Raw genomic sequence first — 17,291 nt, 5'->3', positions numbered from 1 at the left:
GGAAGAAATTTTTTGTGGTGAGGCACTGGCACAGGTTTCCCAGAGAGGTGGTAGATGCCCCATCCCTGGAAACATTCAAGGTCAGGTGGAACGGGGCTCTGATCAACCTGATCTAGTTGAAGATGTCCCTGCTCAGTGCAGGGGGTTGGGCTGGATGACCTTTAAAGGTCCCTTCCAACCCAAACCGTCCTGTGATTCTGCGATTGACAGCAGTATTTGAGACAATATTGAACCATTGTTACCCCCAAGGCTGTAATATTCACAACAGCATATTGTCAGAGTGAATTATCAGTGTATACAGACAATGTGATCTGCTGTAAAATTCCAGATTCTGTCAGCTGCATATGGATTAGTTTTGTGAAGTGGACGTTTATTTAGAATGATGCATGGAGATTTGAATTTACAGTTGTAATGGCTAAGAGGAAACGGTTTGGGTTTCTAATGGTTTTACACTGGTAATCCTTTAGCAGTTCATTTTATGGTGTATTACTTGGAGGAGAGCTAGGGCCTGTTCTCATTGAAATCAATAAAAACTCTGTCATTGACTTAAAGCAGATGTATTTTTAATAGTAAAAAGAAAAAAAGATTTTGTTACAGAGTAAACTCATATGCAGAATACTAGGATTTCTGTACGGAACGTGACATGACTTCTTTCTCCTAGCAGCTGGTCTCAGATTATTTTTGTTATGCTTGGAAATCTCCATTCTCAAAGGATGGCAACTGGATACATAAAGCATTTTGTAGTGTTGAAATGATGATGTTCATGCACGTATGTGTATATATATATACATGCACACACACATGCAAGATGTCATCTTGTAGAAGCTTACTTTTATTCTCCTAGAATTTTCTAAAGATCTTTTTCTTTGTGGTCTTTTGAGACAGGTGACTTGATATGAAAAATGAGGAGAACTTACTTAGTTGTGTTTTCATTATGCAAGTGTAGGTAGATCTGTGGTAAGAGTCTCATTATCTTTTATCTTTGCTTAGGGCTAACTGACTAATTATGAGACTTGCTGATAATTTTCAGAGCAAAATTTGTTCATGTCTGGCATCTGAAGGAATTTTAGGTCAGTTGTTACTTTTTTTGTATTTCTTTTATCCTCTACCGAGGAAAACCCCCTAAAACTTACCACGCTGTGTATGAGCTTTGTATCTAACAGTTGTGCTGTTGTGTTTTGTCCCAGGTCATTTAACTCTTGTCAAAGAAACCCCAACAGACCCATTAAAATATGATACACCACATTCCATCTATGATTTAAAAAACATAAATTATCTTTTACCATGTGAAGGCAGTACCAGAACATAAGCCTGTTAAAGAACAGCATAGGATTGATATGGTAACTTATTCTGGAAAGTCCTTGTTTCCTTGGTCTCTTGATGGTTTTAAGCACCAATTAGTGCTGTGGTCTCCATAAAGCTTGTTAGGAGAATGACTCCTTCAGGAAAACACTGACTCCTGGTTTACTGGTAGTAATGAAACACGTTAAGTACTGTTCCCAACTTGGGATATCGCTATATGCTACCTGGCGTGAATGTAGAGTATTTCTCATCATCACTAGGTTGTCCTGCTGTCAGGATGCTTAAGTTGCTGCTGGTAACTTTGCTTTCGTGGTCTGTTTTTACGTCGGTGTGGGTGCTGAGTGCACTAGTAGTAATTCCATATCCTTTGTGAGAGCAATGGGGCTGCAGTTTCAGCAGGAATGAGCTAGTTGCTTTTTCAGTTTTGATTATGTCTCATGATCAAAACGCTGACTTGGCTTGAGTAAGGTAGCCCTCTCCAAGGATCTTCCAAGTCTCTTTGAAGGAAGTAATGTGTGAATATAATCTTCCAAGCGGCAGAAGCTTTTAATTAGACTTTGTAATAGGATTCATCTATCCTGGAAAAATAAAAGAAGCTGTGATTTCTTTTTCTTGCCAGTCAGCCTGTGGACCCCTCCTCTGGTGAGATACCTTTGGGGACATGGTGGGAACCAGAGTTCAGGGAAGGAAGAGGAGCCTTAGGGGCGAGCTGCGGTACCTGCAGTGCCAAGAGGCTCCCGATGGTGGAGCTCGGCTATTCCTGGCTGGCAGCAGCGCAGCCAGTGGTGTGGGCAGCAGCTCAAAATGAATCTTTGCTAGATGTTCCAGTAAATAAGTTCATTTTGTAATGCAATACCAAGCATAAATTTTGAATTAAAAAATGAGCTTTAAATAGTATTTGATTGGACTTCAACATGTTAAGGCTATTAATCACAAAACAGCACTGTAAAATCTGTAGCTATGTTCATTCCTGCCCTGTTCTTCAGTGTAAGTTCTTTACCCAGCGCTGTTACAAGTGTTGAAGGAGTATTGCCAAAATACACAGACCAAGAGATGAGACAGAAATAGGCCTGGACTGAACTGGAGTTCAGTCTGGAGAAAGAATTTAAAGAGCATTATGAACTGAATTTTACTGGGTTTAGATTGTTGTTAACAAGGGGAAATAAACAAAACCAGAAAGTAATCTGATGACCTTTTCAGATGTTCAGTGGGAGCTAAGAGCGTGGGCCAGCTTCAGTGACTGGTTGCTGCTCCCATGCAGTACAGGAAGGGAGCTGGGGCTGTAGTCCTTACCGGCTCTTTAGTCTTGACTGTGGACTGAGGGAAGCAACTTAGTTAAGACGTGCATGCTGTATAGCATCACCAAAAGCTTTTTTCTGGTGTCTGCTGATGCTTCGTCCTTTTAGAAAAGAAAGGCAGCAATATGAACTTCTCTACTCCCGGCTGTACTGGACTGACCAGCGTAAAACCAAAATCCTCTGCGCACAGAAGAGGAGCATAAGAGCATGGGCAGCAGCTCTGCACGTACTTAGGTCACTGGGATGGCTCGAGGCTTGATCTCGGGACCACCTAGTTCTAAGAGACTCACATAATCTCCGTGGCTCTTTCAGCCCTTTGGCCTCTCCTGGGGACTGTCAGCTGAGTTGCCAGCTGTGGCTGTGGTTTTTGTGATTTGGGCAATCATCCATTGAGAGCTGGCTAGAGGCAGCCAAAGTCGTTTCAGCAATGATGGCTGCTGGCCCCCTGATGAGAACAGACCTCCAGGGCTGTTCAAAGAACCAAGGGAAGGGAGGAAGAAGGTGCCAGGATTCTGTATGTTTGCTTGTCCCCAGAAAGGAAAAAAAAACCCTTGCTTTGTGTTGATCTTCTTACACTCGGGACATTTAATAGCCACTGGCATTATTTTAAATTTCAGCCACATGGAGTCAAGTTTTCTGGTCTCTTTGCCTCTCATTTGTACCCCAGCAATAAACAAAATCATCTGGCATACCAGTGTAACTAGAGGGGACGTTCAAGTGGATTATTTCCTTGGAACAATAATTAACCTGTAGCCCTATTTAATCCAAGCTTTCTTATTTCCAGCCTGAGGGAGTAGATTTTTCTATTCGTGGTTCCATGGTGAGTGTGATGTAGTCCCACTCGTGCAAGGGGCTTGAGAAGCTCTAAGGCTGTTCTGTGCATCACCCGTTTAAAATCTAGGCTTGTTACAAATTCTGTTCTATTTTAGTGGTCTCTGGGTAGAAGTTGTTACTCTGTACATCCTGTGGTTTATACCTGTAGCTTGTAAAGGTAGAGTTAACAGTGTGCTAGTTGTTATTGTGCTGGGCAAAGCAGCACCTGATTTTTATTGTTAATGCATTGGGTTAATAACTTTGACACCTGCACTTGAGGCCCATAAGCTAAATTTAGTGCTGGTTGCAGTTGACAAAAGATAATAGTAGATGTTATCCATGGTAGATCTCCAAGCTAGCTTTTCTTAACCATTGTTATTTTCCTTTTAAAAGACACATGGCCTCTTAGGTGTTATAATGACAGGAAATAACAATACAAATATGCCACTTACTAAGGCACACTTTTACTGAAACTTCTGTTAAATCTTTGGTCTCTGAGTTTCATCCAGGCTTCAGCCTCTGCCCTGAGGTGACTGGTGAAGAATTTGACATCCAGGGGTGATGACCATTGCCACCCCTGAGGATGGAGCTTCAGTAATGCTCCACTAATGCGACGTTAGGCAGCTTAACAGTGCCTTGCAGTTTCCGTGGACTGCCTATCTGTTTTTCTTTAGTTGGCTATTCAAATAAAAAACAAACTCCGTGTGCAGTCTGACTCCTTCCAGTCAGTTGTTGTCTTCAGTTGAAGTTTGCATATTAAAGTTAATAGTCATAAGTCATGTGGCTGTAAAACTATTAAAAAAAATAAGTGACTGCATTAAGGAAACGTGAGTTTGCTGGGTTTGTTTGGCTTTTTTCTGTCTGGTTAAGAATCTGGTAAAAGTTGCTCACTGCAGTTCTTGGGCTCTTCAATTTAATTAGACCCAGGTTAGAGTCTGAAAGCTAAACGCAACTGACTCGCGAGGGAATATCACTTAGGAAGAAACTTGAAATAGCTTATTACATGTTCTAGTGCTGAGCATCTTGGCTTTTTCCAGTGCTCCCTGAGGCTGTTGGTTGGCTCTGCCCAGTGGGGTGTGCGTTGACCGTGGGGGACAACATCTCCAAAGGTGCTTGTGCTTCTGGAAAAATTCAGCAAGGTGTTTATCCGCACAGCTCCCATCACCTTGCATACGAGCTGAGGATGTCCTTCACTTCAAAGCATGAAGCAGAAGGCTTTAAGGTTGGGTTTGGTTTTTTTTTTGGTTTGGTGGTTTGGTGTTTGTTTTTTTTTTTTAGGTAGTGGTTAGTAATCGTTATCTAACTTATATTTTCAGTCAGCTGCTTGGGCTTAGTAGTCTGCTGTAGAAATTTGCACTCAGTTAAAAGTGGAGCAGCATTTTAATTACACTAATGGTCAAAACAATGGTAAAAAAAATCCTCTGATTCTGTGTATGAATGTTTGTCAGCTTTTTGAGGAATAAAAAAGTTCACTAGAATTTGAGAGATGGCAATTAAAAGTATGTTTATTTGGTTGCCCCTGTGATGTCATACTGTGGTGCTGGAAAGGACAAGAGCGCGGTGCGAAACGCTTCTAACGGCAGCTCGTGAGTGATCTGTAGTGGGACGAAGTCCTGATGCGTAGGACCTAATTCACCGTTAGGAAACGAAAGGCTTCTGCTTATGTGCCCTTAGGACAGACAGCTGGCTGGAGCCTGGTTAAGAGTAACTATCATTATTCTTATTTTTTCAGTCCTTGGGAGGTAGCTACTCCTAAAGGTCTCCAGCAGAATTATAAGCAGAGCTTTACGATGAATTGGATACAGAGAAGGAAGCTTGAGAAGAGAGCATTAAATCAGATAAAGCTCAATGCTCAGCACTGTTAGTAAACAGCTCTTTCAGTATAATTGTACACCAATTTCTTCTGGCAGCCATCCTGGTTTAGGCGTTGTAGCTGTCCCAGCTGGTCATTCCCAGTCCTTTATCATCTCTTCACTTGTGGTGGTACAAGTACTTGAGAGTGTGCACAGGAAACAAGACTGGAAGACAGATCTGATACAAAAAAAATTATTTTTATATATAAATAAAATATGGGCAGATAAGGGTGTGTATGTATATGGGAAACCCGTACTAGTCTTCTGATCTCAAAAACTGTCAAAATTGCCATAGCTAGTAAGCAGCACTCAGGTGGAAAGGCAAGGTGAGAACTGCTTAAACTGGCACCACTCGTGAAATGGATGTATGTAACCATGCCCAGTGTGTGGTTTTTGTTTTCTCCCTGCCATCAGACATCCGTCTTGACGTGAGTCTTGACATCTGTTAGAAACGTATGCTCAGGTGCCTCCGCTGGCTTACCTAGTTCCCATTCGCGTCATCGGAAGTCTTTCCTCCTTCTCCCCCTGACCCTTTGCCATACATGTATTTTCACTTATCCCAGTAAATCAGAGTCTCCCAAATTGTGTGAAAATAAGACATTTGACAGCCTGAAGATACAAATAACTCACTTGCACAGTTTGTCCTTTAAATTCTTATTCGTCCTATTTCACTTGAATCATGATACTTACTGCATAGTGAATGGTGAAAACAGCAATTACTTTGTAAATGCAACTTCTTGACAAAGATTTAATGATCTTCTGTGTTACTGCAGCTCTGAAAATTATTTTTCATGGGGATGAGTCTTCATTGTACACACTTCACTTTTCAAGGTATGCATTTAAAAAACGTGCCTCTTCTACTGAGTACAGATCCTTATTTTTCAGATGCCTACTGTTAAGCTTGTTCACTTTATAAATACAAAAGAACATGGGAGATAATTGCCACTCAGGTATTCTTTGTGTTATAAAGTGGGGGAAACTATATATTTCTTGAGCTGGATACAATGTAATTAAGGAATAAATAAAAATACCTTGATCTGTTCAGTTCTAGGCCAGAGGGCTATGCTTCTACTCCATCGCAAAGATGCGGCACTGGTAAAAATCTGCACGACTCTGACACTATACCAATAAACTAGTAGAATTGGGATGACACATCATTGTGTGTAACAAAACAAGAATGTGGTAAAAGGCTGTTGTAATTACATTTCTTATTAAAATACCAGGGTTTTGTTACTGTTATGTGGTTGGGTTTTGGTTTTTTCTTTTTTTTCATTTGTAGCATACTACTTCTGAAGCTTCTTTGTTCTTTGGAAGTATCCAAAGGTGTTGGGGTTTTTGGGGTGGTGATTTGTCTTGGGTTGGTTTGTTTGGGTTTTTTGTTGTGGTTTTTTTATCCTGGATATAGTTTTGCATCAGGGAAATGTCCTCACTCTGAATTAGAAGAAGGAATTCTGTGGGTGAGAGCATTCCACAGGACTTAGTAGGTCTGCCGAAATTCCTTCGGCTACCAAGTATTAGTTAGAGCTTTTTATTTTTTTCTTCCAGAACAAACAAGTTCAGTGTACTGAGTTGATGAGAGCTAGGCAAATGGCTTCCATATTCCTTTGCTAGATTTCTTAAACCACCCAGCTGTCCAAACCAGATATTCGGTGCAGATGTCTTACGTGGTCAGGATTAAGGGAGTGCCAAACTTGCAATCACCCTCTGCAGTAATTACGCGTGATTGTGTGTCACTAGGTAATTTGTGGTTTTCCCAGCCTGCTTGCTGTTCAGCTTGTCTATAACCATGCAGCTATTTGAGGTGTGGCAGAAAGTCACAGAAAAACATCAAGGCCTTTCAGAGTGGCCAGTTTCTCAGGTTACTGGGGAATTCTCTGCTGATTTACCAAGGAGATGGGTTTTATCAGTTTTGCCCCAGAAAGGAAGTACCGAGACTCTTAATCTCTGTCAGATGGACTGGTACTGACTTTTATGTTGTCATATTTGTTTAATTGCTTAGGTACAAGCTCAAACACTGTAATGGTTATGTTGAGTTTTGTGATTTAAGTTTAGGAAGCCCAGGCTTTGTTCAGTAATGTGCAACCATTCCTTTAAAATGTGCTTCCTTTCCTGCGTTATCAGTTGTGTGTGCGTGTGTGCAATATTAAGTCTCGGATCACCGTGTGGGTTTGAAGGAACTGACGTTTGCTCTCTCCTTTTGAGACAGGAGAGTGTGGTTACTGCCCAAGGCAGACACGCTCTCTGGCTGTGCCCGTATCGGGCTTTTCATCTTTCGCACAACCACCTCTAGAAGACTGGGGACAGCTTTGGAGTAATGAGCAATGGGGAGACCTCCATAACAGACTAGTCCCAAATATTCCAATGTCGGTGCTAAAAATAGATTCATATTTCAGCATCAGAACAGACATACTCTGCTGGAGTATTTCGTGTGTCAATCTTTTCCTAAAGAACTAACAAAGTTAAAAAAGGGAAATGTGTTTTCTTCTGCTTTACTTGGCTTGTTTGCAGGATCTAGTTTCTGAGTAAATATTTAGAACGATACATTTGTAACTATGCTTGATTTGAGGAATGTCTGACTTGTGTGCTTGACTTCCGCATGCAGTTATTGTGACTTTGGGCAATTTTGGATGCAGATAAATGTGCAATTAGACCTATGAGTTGACTGGCTATATGCGTACCATTAAAGATGTACAAAAGAGCAAAGCTGTGTTTTCATGGCTTTTTCTCACACACCAAAAAGTATTTGAGTACTGACACATTGGTCTTTTTTTCTTTTTACAACGTTTACTATTTTGTTAACTTGACTGTATGCTTTTTAGATGTCTCAATTTAATGCCGCGAAGCTTTTCAGTATTGTTTAGATGAAAAGCTCTTACAGAAGGTGAACTCGTGCAGCGCGCTACTGTAAAGCTGTTAAACCCTTTAAGTTCCTTAAGAAACTCTGCCTGAACTCATGCTTCACAGTTAGCGTCTTCAAAGCACTGAGAACAATTCTCTATCGTGATCTATATAGTTCTTTAACACTGCTGTAGTTCAGCATTGCGCAGGTGTCTCAGACCTGCCTCTGTGCACTTGTCCTACAGAGCTGTGTCCAGGTTGATGACTGCTGCTTGATTCGGACTTTACAGTTTTTGAGGTTCTTACCCTATCAGTAATTTAACCTTTTATAAGAACTTTCTGTGGTGCTTTGAGAGAGAACTTGCCATTCTTTCCCAAAGTCCTTTTTGGAAATCGTTCTTAGCTGGCAAGTAAACTTAAAGCACTTTTGGTAATGTCTTCTCACTTTTACCTATGCTGAATGCTTTGAAGGCCTGTGTCTACCCGCACTGAAAAAGCGGTCTTGCTTGGGTTGCATTTTGAGGTACCTGAATGAGGATAAAAGAAAACGACCTTGGTGAAGGCTGTTTCAGCCTTTTTGGCAAGCAGGTCACATAAGCTGGTGACACAACAGCATGTGAAAGACAGCAGATGCTGGGGTTTTGGTACAGAGGGTGAGAATCAGTCACACCACCATTTAGACCTAGAATGATGAACTTGTAAGCTGCGTGTGAAGAGTACTGAATAACCTTTGTACAACTGAGAGAAGATCAAGTCATGCAGATGGGGGAAGCAATGCCACTTGGATGGTTATTGCCATTTCAGACACCTTCTGTGTCAATTCGTAATCAATTAGTTCAGTGCTGCAAACTGACTGTAGCTGTAGGTACATGAAGTACGAGCAGCATAATGGATTGAGAGCAGCCCTGAGGAGAAGGACTTGGGGACGTTGGTGGATGAGAAGCTCAACGTGAGCTGGCAGTGTGCGCTTGCAGCCCAGAAAGCCAACAGTGATCTGGGCTGCATCAAAAGAGGTGTGACCAGCAGGTCGAGGGAGGTGATCCTGCCCCTCTACTCCACTCTGGTGAGACCCCACCTGCAGTACTGCGTCCAGCTCTGAGGTCTCCAGGACAAGAAGGACATGGAGCTGTTGGAGCAAGTCCAGAGGAGGCTACAAAGCTGATCACAGGGCTGGAGCACCTCTGCTATGAGGACAGACTGAGAGAGTTGGGGTTGTTCAGCCTGGAGAAAAGGCGGCTCCAGGGAGATCTAATTGTGGCTTTCCAGTTTCTGAAGGGGCCCACAGGAAGGATGGTGAGGGGCTGTTTATGAGGGAGTGTAGTGACAGGACAAGGGGGAATGGGTTTAAGCTGAAGGAGGGGAGATTTAGATGAGAAGTGAGGCAGAAATTCTTCCCTGTGAGGGTGGTGAGGTACTGGTACAGGTTGCCCAGAGATGTTGTGGAGGCCCCATCCCTGGCAGTGTTCGAGGCCAGGTTGGATGGGGCTTTGGGCAACCTGGGCTAGTGGAGAGTGTCCCTGCCCATGGCAGGGGGTGGGACTGGATGGGCTTTGCGGTCCCTTCCAACCCAAACCATTCTGTGATTCTGTGATCGTTGCTTACAATTGGAAGTACTGGTGTCTCTTGGATAAGGGCTGACATGTAGAGAGATGTGGTTGCTGTCTTACCCTGGGAGGGTCAGTGTCAGTCATGTTTGTCCTGTAGAGGAGATCGCTGTCACTGAAGATGTGGATGATCCTATTCACTGCTTCCTGGGGCCTTGCTTCACCTTGGGGGGAGCTGATGAACTCTGGTTGCAGAATTGGCTGGGGAGATCTGTCCTCTGCATGGCTCCTGTGAAGTTCTCGGTTCTGTCCTGACAATGGATAACTCTCTACGTGATGCTGGCTCGGCCATGCTCCCTTTCTAACGCTAACCTAGGTGCCATTCCAAAGATCTGCTCTTTGCTGAGCTCACAGCAGAGGGCGGCCAGAGCCTCGGCGTGATCCTGCGGCGTGATCCTGCGGCGTGCTGCCAAGGGCTCGGGCTTGGCATGAGACCTTGCTGCCTGCGGAGAAACGAGGCAAAATTCTCATCCGATCTTAACTGGATGTGCTGTTTTAGCTTAGCTGAAGTAATGTTGCTTTTCAGATCTCTATATTTTATAGGGAAAGAAAGCCTTTCCAAAGGATTTACTGCTCTAGAATTGAAAAATGTAAGCCCTCAACTGACAAGGAGTAATGGAGCCAGTGGTTTTACTGTATGTATAAACCCCATTCTAGCGTATGCTTTAGAACAATGGTTGGCAGGGGCTAGATTTGAAGCAAACCAATTTGGAGATAGCTTTATTACAGGCGTATGCTTTAAGGAATACCCAAAGGAGGATGGTACCAGGTGGAGCGGTAGGAGCAGGAGCATGGTGGTATGAAATATGTGGAGGAATGATGAGTCCTTATAATGGCTCTTTTGAGGATAGTGTAACATTCTAGTAAATAACATTCATGGATAAACGGTTCAAATCAAAACCATACAAACCCCCCCCAACACTTAAGACAGCTTAATATTCTAGGAAAGGTTTTGTGTGATCTCCTGGGTGACTCTCAAGCAAATTAAAACCTATGCTCAGCAAAAGGCACTCATAAATAGAGCCCCCCAAGCAAACGCACGTGTGAGTATAGTAGACTTTAGCGATGACTGCTGTTGCAACTTCAGTGAAATAAAACTTTGGACCGTTTAAAAAAGAAAAATGTCTAGATGGTATGGAAGATAAGTACATACTAACTTTTATAGAGCCTGGAAAGCACTGTATGGTCTGCTGAGGCAGCACTTCCATGTAAGCTGCAGCTGTATTAAACTGGCACCACTGCAGTTTCATGCTTTTCTTTCACCCTGCCTGTATAATTGTACCCCATTTCGTATGCCGGTACTCAGCTGATCTCTGAGTGGTTTGGGGCACTAAACTAGCAGAAATATTTTCACTTTTGTCTCTTTGTGCCTATTTATTTATTTATGTAAGGCTTAGCACCCTGAACCAGCTTGCTGAGCTAGATGAATGCCGTTAGTGGCACACGGACAGGGCAGGAAAGCCTGCCCAGGACAGGGAAAGAACGAGGGGCACGAGTGCCAAGGCAGAGTAAGGCAAACTGTCAGGAAGCCCCAGCCGTAGGAAAACAGCTGGTTAGGATCGCATTTGATACAGCGGGGAAGGCAGTTGTTGAAGGGGCAGAGGGAGGCTTGTGGTACAGCCAGCGTAATTGGGAAATGCTCAAATATGTGCTGCCGTTACTCAGGCAGCCCACTCGATTCAATTTGATGTCCTGCTGTTTCTCAGTATACGAAGGCATGGCAAATGCTATGAATTAAGTTGACTCTGCTTCAGTTCTTTCTGGCAAGTGCTGCTAGATATGCTGAGGTTGGGTATTGGGCTCACACCGGGCTCTTCCAGCTAGAGGGTACATATTTTTTTCAGGCAAGAAATGTGGCACTTTTTCTTTATTTCCCCCCCTCCACTGGTCAGTGAAGCCAGTATATGTATTCTGTTCAGAGAGGCCTCTGCTTCATGTTTCCTCATACAACTCTTTCCGAAAAACTACTTTTTTGGTGCAGCTGCATTTGTTTGTGGGATTTTTTTGATTACTAAGAGCAATTAAATGATTGGTCAAAATCACATGTGAAAGAAACACAACACAGAATGCTATTTGTGCCTACAAATATTGAAGACTCCTAGAAATTGATAATACTGGAATGGTATTGGAACCATAGCTTTCAGTGCTGGCTATATAATTCTCAATGATTCCTTTCTGTTAAGTGCTTTTAGTTTGTTTATTATTACCAGAATTCTATGAATCTGAAGCAGTCAGCTCTTCACTTGAAGTTGTCTTTTGATAACATTGTGGTTTCCTCATACTTTCCAAATTTGTTTTCATCCTAGAAATTGGTCCAGTGACAATAACCACAGATCCCAAGAAATTTCAATTTGAACTCAGGGAACTTTATGTTCAGGTGAGTAACTCGTTTGTTCTCTATGTGGTTCTAGCAAAGGCCCTGGCTCCTCCCTCTAATCTTTTCTCTTGTGTTGATGTTTCTGCTACAGTGCTTCATCAGGATGTAGGCCACCTCTCTGTCATTTTACCTGCACAAACTGTCATCTTCCTCTTCTCTGGTCATCTTAATTTATGGTTATGATTAATTACTTGTCTTAGTTTACGCTATTTCGTATGGGAACTTGGTTCTAAAACACAAGATACAAGAGTTAAATAATGCTAGCATTTATTTTGCGTTTTAATTAGTCCTGCCACTTGTTCACAGATGCTTTATGAAGTGTTTTACTGTGTTTTGGAAGTTATTTCCCATGAAAGCCCTTCATTAGCTTTAATTAACTGATTTAGGTACAAAAGGACTGTAAGACCGACCCATGAAGTACACTTGGGTACTATCTTCGCTGCCATACCTTCCTTAGCAGCTCCTGATTGAAAAGCATGCGTACTCTTCTCTTAACCCCTGTGAATCACTTCTGGAGCTGTGCTCGGGTGAGAAGTGGCAGTTTCTGAACTAGCACACCGCTCTCTCTCCCTCAGTGGAGTTTCTCGGGGTGAGAATGAACCACAAATGACACCTGGATGGGGTGATGGTAAGAGAAGTATTGGAATGAAGTTACCCTTGCAGAAAGAAAATATGACCCTGTTGTCTTGTCTCTTTTAATCAAGCAAAATGCTTCTGACCTGTGGAGAACCTGGCTGGAGTTAGTAGTGCCAGACAGACTCTCCTGTCTTAAAGAACCATCTTCTGGAAACTGGCATGTGGTGTAATTGCTGTAATAAAAGATTGTTTGAGAGGCAGTAGTACTAGTTTGGGAAGAATGAGTAGTTTAAAAGCTGGCAGAAAGATTGAAATTCAGAGAAAACAATAGTAAATTTTGAAGATTATGCTGTTCTCCTTCATAGGGAAACTTAAACTTGATAAAAATCCTTCTGGTCTTCACTTTTTGTTTTCTAAATAGCTATACTGGCCAATAATTGCAGCTATTTCTAAAAGGTATCTATGATTTAGATGAAGCTTTTAGAAATTTAAAACTCTTAATTTACAAACAAGTTGTTTAAAAGTTTCTGTATAATGAATTTAAGATTTCTTTCTTTAATCCTGATTAAGTACATATTTTCTAATTACTTTCAATGTGTGCTCACTCAGCTAAGACTCTCACTGACTTGGATTCCCTCATTATATAGGTGAAGGCTCAAAATATAAATGAAAAAAGTGTTTAGAGCAGGACTAATAGGACACCTTGCAGTAGTTCTCCCAGAAAATGTGAACACTTCCTATGTGTTTGTTGTTAGTATTTTTCCTAGAAAGGCAGTTAAAAGATGCAAGGATGAATATTTGGGAGGTAGGGGAAATTTTAGGTTAGGCTCATTTTAAAAAAGAGCATAGAGCAAATATTCTCATTAATGAACAAAGCTAAAATTAAGGTAAAGATAAATTATTTTAAGGAGTCTTACGTATAAAACAGATCAAAATATGCTGTCCAGGCATACTGCAAAACTTGTCCTCCCAGGGCAGTAGGATAAGCCTAGCTCTTGGTTTTCCAACAAACTTCATCTGGTCGGAGAACGCTTGGAGGGTCTGCATGTGACATTAGAAACGGGCTTTTGGCTGGCATTTGACGTCAGGTAAAAATGAGCCTGTATACCTGTCACTGAAGAAACCAGGCCCGTTCCTTTTACAGTCAAGGTGACAAAGGAGGTGTTCCTTTTGATGCCTCAGAAGTTGATCCCATTTTGCCTGTGTTTCATCCGTAACTCTGAATCGTTCTTATGGCCAGCACAACAGTACCTTGTAGGTGGGCAGCAGTGGCTTCTTAGTGCCTTTTTTAAGGGTTAACCAGATTCTTGGTGTATTCTCATATTAAATACAGTTTTCTCAATGCATAATTATTTGCATGAGCAATATACTTAAATCTTGTCTATAAGAAAATCTTTTAAAGTATATTCACCTAGTTTGAGTGTTACATGATCCTGTGATACAGATGCCGATACACTTGACTCACCAGTTATGAAAAGACCTTATCTGAGTATTTGTCAGTGTAAAAATGACAGCTTAATGAAAATAGTTTTCAGTAAGAGTGTTGAGAATACTTTTTAAATCAGACACTAGATTTATCCTTTTGTAAGTGGATCCAATGCCACTTAAGTAGATAGCTGTATAGATACTAAAATTAGACATGAGAAATATGAATAGTACAGATGAGCTGAGCTAACAACCTAAATTTCTGTGTGCCTGTCCAAACTGAATGGAAAATGAGACTTGCTGAGCTTTACTCACCTCCGTTTTTCCAGAAAACTTCGCAAGGTAATTGTAACCATATTTAATTGCAATTTAGAGAGAAAGGCAGGAAACATGTAAAGGAAAATTCTCCCCCTTTTTTTTTTTTTTTTAGAGTTAATACATTTTTGTTTTGTCATTCTACATAGCTGCCTTTTGAGAATGCCCCTCTTCTATGTTATGAGAATAAAGAAGTTCACATTTGTTCTCAGAATAACCATTTAGCTCAGCAGTGCTCTTCCTATTATATGTAGAAAATAGATGCTGCCATATAGAATATTACGAGAGATAATCTAGTAGACTTCAAGTGGGAATAGAGACTTTTTTCTTGTTCCAAGTAGGTGTCTGTAGAAATTAGCCATTACCTTGACTTTGCCTACAAATTAAAGCTTTACGTGGAAGAGTCTTTTGCTGAAGGTAATACTTACTTTGCAAGAGCAGGAAAGAAAGAACTTGGATATACTGATCTGTCCATAGCTCTATATAAGCATTGCCAAGGTAAAGTTCTGACATGTCAAAAATGTTTTTGGAGAATTATCTCTTGAATTTCAGGCAGTCTGAAGTCTACCACTTGCTTTTCCCATAAAACTAAGACTACATTTAGAAGGGATTAACTTATAAAAAGAACAATGGTGATGTACCTATTCTTTAACATAGATGAGAAGTTTATTGATATTCTTGCTTTGAAATGGGATTAAAGATACTGATAAATTAAAAATTGTAACTGACATGAACATTTCACTGGGGACAGCTGAAATTCTTAAGGACTTAGGGGACTGTGGGGAAACAAGGTTTTATCTCGTTTATGTGTCTGCGTGAATGATTAACCTCAAAACCTAATTTCTGATGGCATCTCAAGAATTAAAATTAGATGGAACAACTGCATTATCTTTTTTTCTTCTTCCTTCCCAGCATGTGGAGATTTGTCTGTAGGTATGTGTGAAGGCATTTGATTTTAGAAGTAAAAGCAAAACCTTTTATATTTAATCTTGGAAGTGCAGAGATCTGTTGCTGTTTAGAGGCAGGTTTTACAGTTAGTCTTCAGCTCTTTGGAAAGTTCTGTCTTCAATATGCCAAGTTAATTTTTATGTAAGTTAAAGCGAACTTTTATTTAAGCTGTATTTTCCTCTAATTCTTAATTTAGGAAGAAAGAGACTCTTTTTTTTCATACAAAGTTAAAGTCATAATTGGAAGCATTTTGATTAAACACACGGTCTGCAAAATCTCCAGCTAGGCAGCTGCCTACTTAGCACTGCAGGGAACACATCACCTGTGCCCCCTCTGCAAGCCCCCCGCACCGGCTGTCCCGCAGTGTAATGCCTGGGTCAAGTTCTTGTTCTTCGGGTACCGAAAGCTCCTCCTGGAGCTCAGTGCTGCTTGGCTGAGATCATTTTCCCATCGGCGACTGTGGCCGTGACCTCCCGTGACTGCTGCGTACTACCGGAGCAATGAAGTTGTCAGCCAGTAAGGGAGGGTGTGAGTATAGGAAACGGAGCTGTCACCAGAGCTGGAGCTAAACAAAACATGGTGCTCCCAGGAAAGATAAGAGTGACCGCCACACCAACTATTTGCAGGGCTAACCACAACCCTTCCTTTGATTTTTTTTTTTTTTTTTCTTCCCTAAGGAATTGTTACAGTTGTTGCTTGTGAGTGTGAGTCTGTGACAGCACCCTGCAGAAACCATGCAATGCTTAGGATAAAGAAGTGAATAAATTATTAGAAAAGAAAGTATTTGTCTTGAATGTCCCAAAAGTAACTAACTTATTTGGTATGTTCTTTTTTCCTAAAAAAAAATAAAATAAAAAAAAATGCTTTGTTTTTCTTCTAATTGTGAACAGGGTGGTGGAGACTGTCCAGAGATGAGCATCGGGGCAATAAAGATTGCTCTAGAAATTTCTCTTCCCGGTTCTTTCATCTATGTATTTACTGATGCACGATCCAAAGATTATAGACTTACCCATGAAGTGCTCCAGCTCATTCAACAGAAACAATCACAGGTACAGAGGGGATTTGCATTCTGAGCTGGTTTAGGTATTTAATGCCCTGTTTTCTCAATATTGAAGGGTAAAATTCTTCTATGTTGTGAATTAAATAGTGCAAGTGAACCTTCTGCTAGTGTATGTATTCCTGGTCAGCTTGCCAGTTATGTGGATGTTCTTATAGCGTTCTGAAGTAAGTACTCTGGGAAGTACCAGTGCTGACAGATGAGTATCACTTCTGCGGTGGTGATTCCTGTCTGTTCCTTTTCTCCTTCACTGCTTTTTCCATCAGTAGGGAGTGCAATATGGCTGTCCTTCAGGCAAAGTAATACGAACCTGTACCAAGTGACGCAGTTCTTCTTGTTGTCATGCCTTAATGCTTTTTCCTGAAGTTAGCACCACATGCTAGATTATTTTTTAATTTTTTTTTTTTTTAAATACAGGTAGTGTTTGTGCTGACTGGAGACTGTGATGACAGGGAGCATATTGGTTACAAGGTCTATGAAGAAATCGCCTCAACGAGTTCTGGTCAAGTTTTTCACCTGGACAAAAAACAAGTTAATGAGGTAACTTTGCTTGAATCCTGCAATATATAGAGAAAACAAGGCAGGGGCTTATACTCTAAATCTGTAAATGACCTGATCCGTGGGTATAGGGAGAATAAGGGGAAATTCTAAATGTGCTGCTGTTGGTATGGGGACTCTGTTCCACCTTTCCCTTCCTTCTTTTTTCATCTGGTATCTCAGGATGCAATTCTGCAACTTTTAATTACATTAGGGAAGTGTGAACTGCCATATCTAAAGAGAACCTCACCAACTTCCCTCTACCTGTGCCAGAAGCCTTCCAGGAGCAGCTCCTTTAACATATAAGGAGCAGCTCTGTGCTCTGAGTAGCCCAGTGACTTTACTACT

General features: G+C 41.4%; 1 protein-coding gene across 4 annotated transcripts in view; it reads left to right on the top strand.

Annotated features, from left to right (window-relative positions):
- HMCN1 (hemicentin 1) overlaps window positions 1-17,291 on the top strand; it is a 204,855-nt gene that overhangs the window by 23,828 nt on the left and 163,736 nt on the right. For all 4 annotated transcript variants that reach the window (XM_054833523.1, XM_054833524.1, XM_054833525.1 and 1 more), the window contains exons 2-4: window positions 12,015-12,085; window positions 16,240-16,398; window positions 16,824-16,946. In XM_054833523.1, the coding sequence (XP_054689498.1) occupies window positions 12,015-12,085; window positions 16,240-16,398; window positions 16,824-16,946 (353 nt within the window). The remainder of the gene's footprint in view (window positions 1-12,014; window positions 12,086-16,239; window positions 16,399-16,823; window positions 16,947-17,291) is intronic.

Source organism: Grus americana, chromosome 8 (genome assembly GCF_028858705.1).
Source record: "Grus americana isolate bGruAme1 chromosome 8, bGruAme1.mat, whole genome shotgun sequence".
NCBI lineage: Eukaryota > Metazoa > Chordata > Aves > Gruiformes > Gruidae > Grus > Grus americana.
The sequence above is the reverse complement of the archived record's forward strand: the minus strand, read 5'-3'. Positions and strand labels throughout refer to the sequence as shown.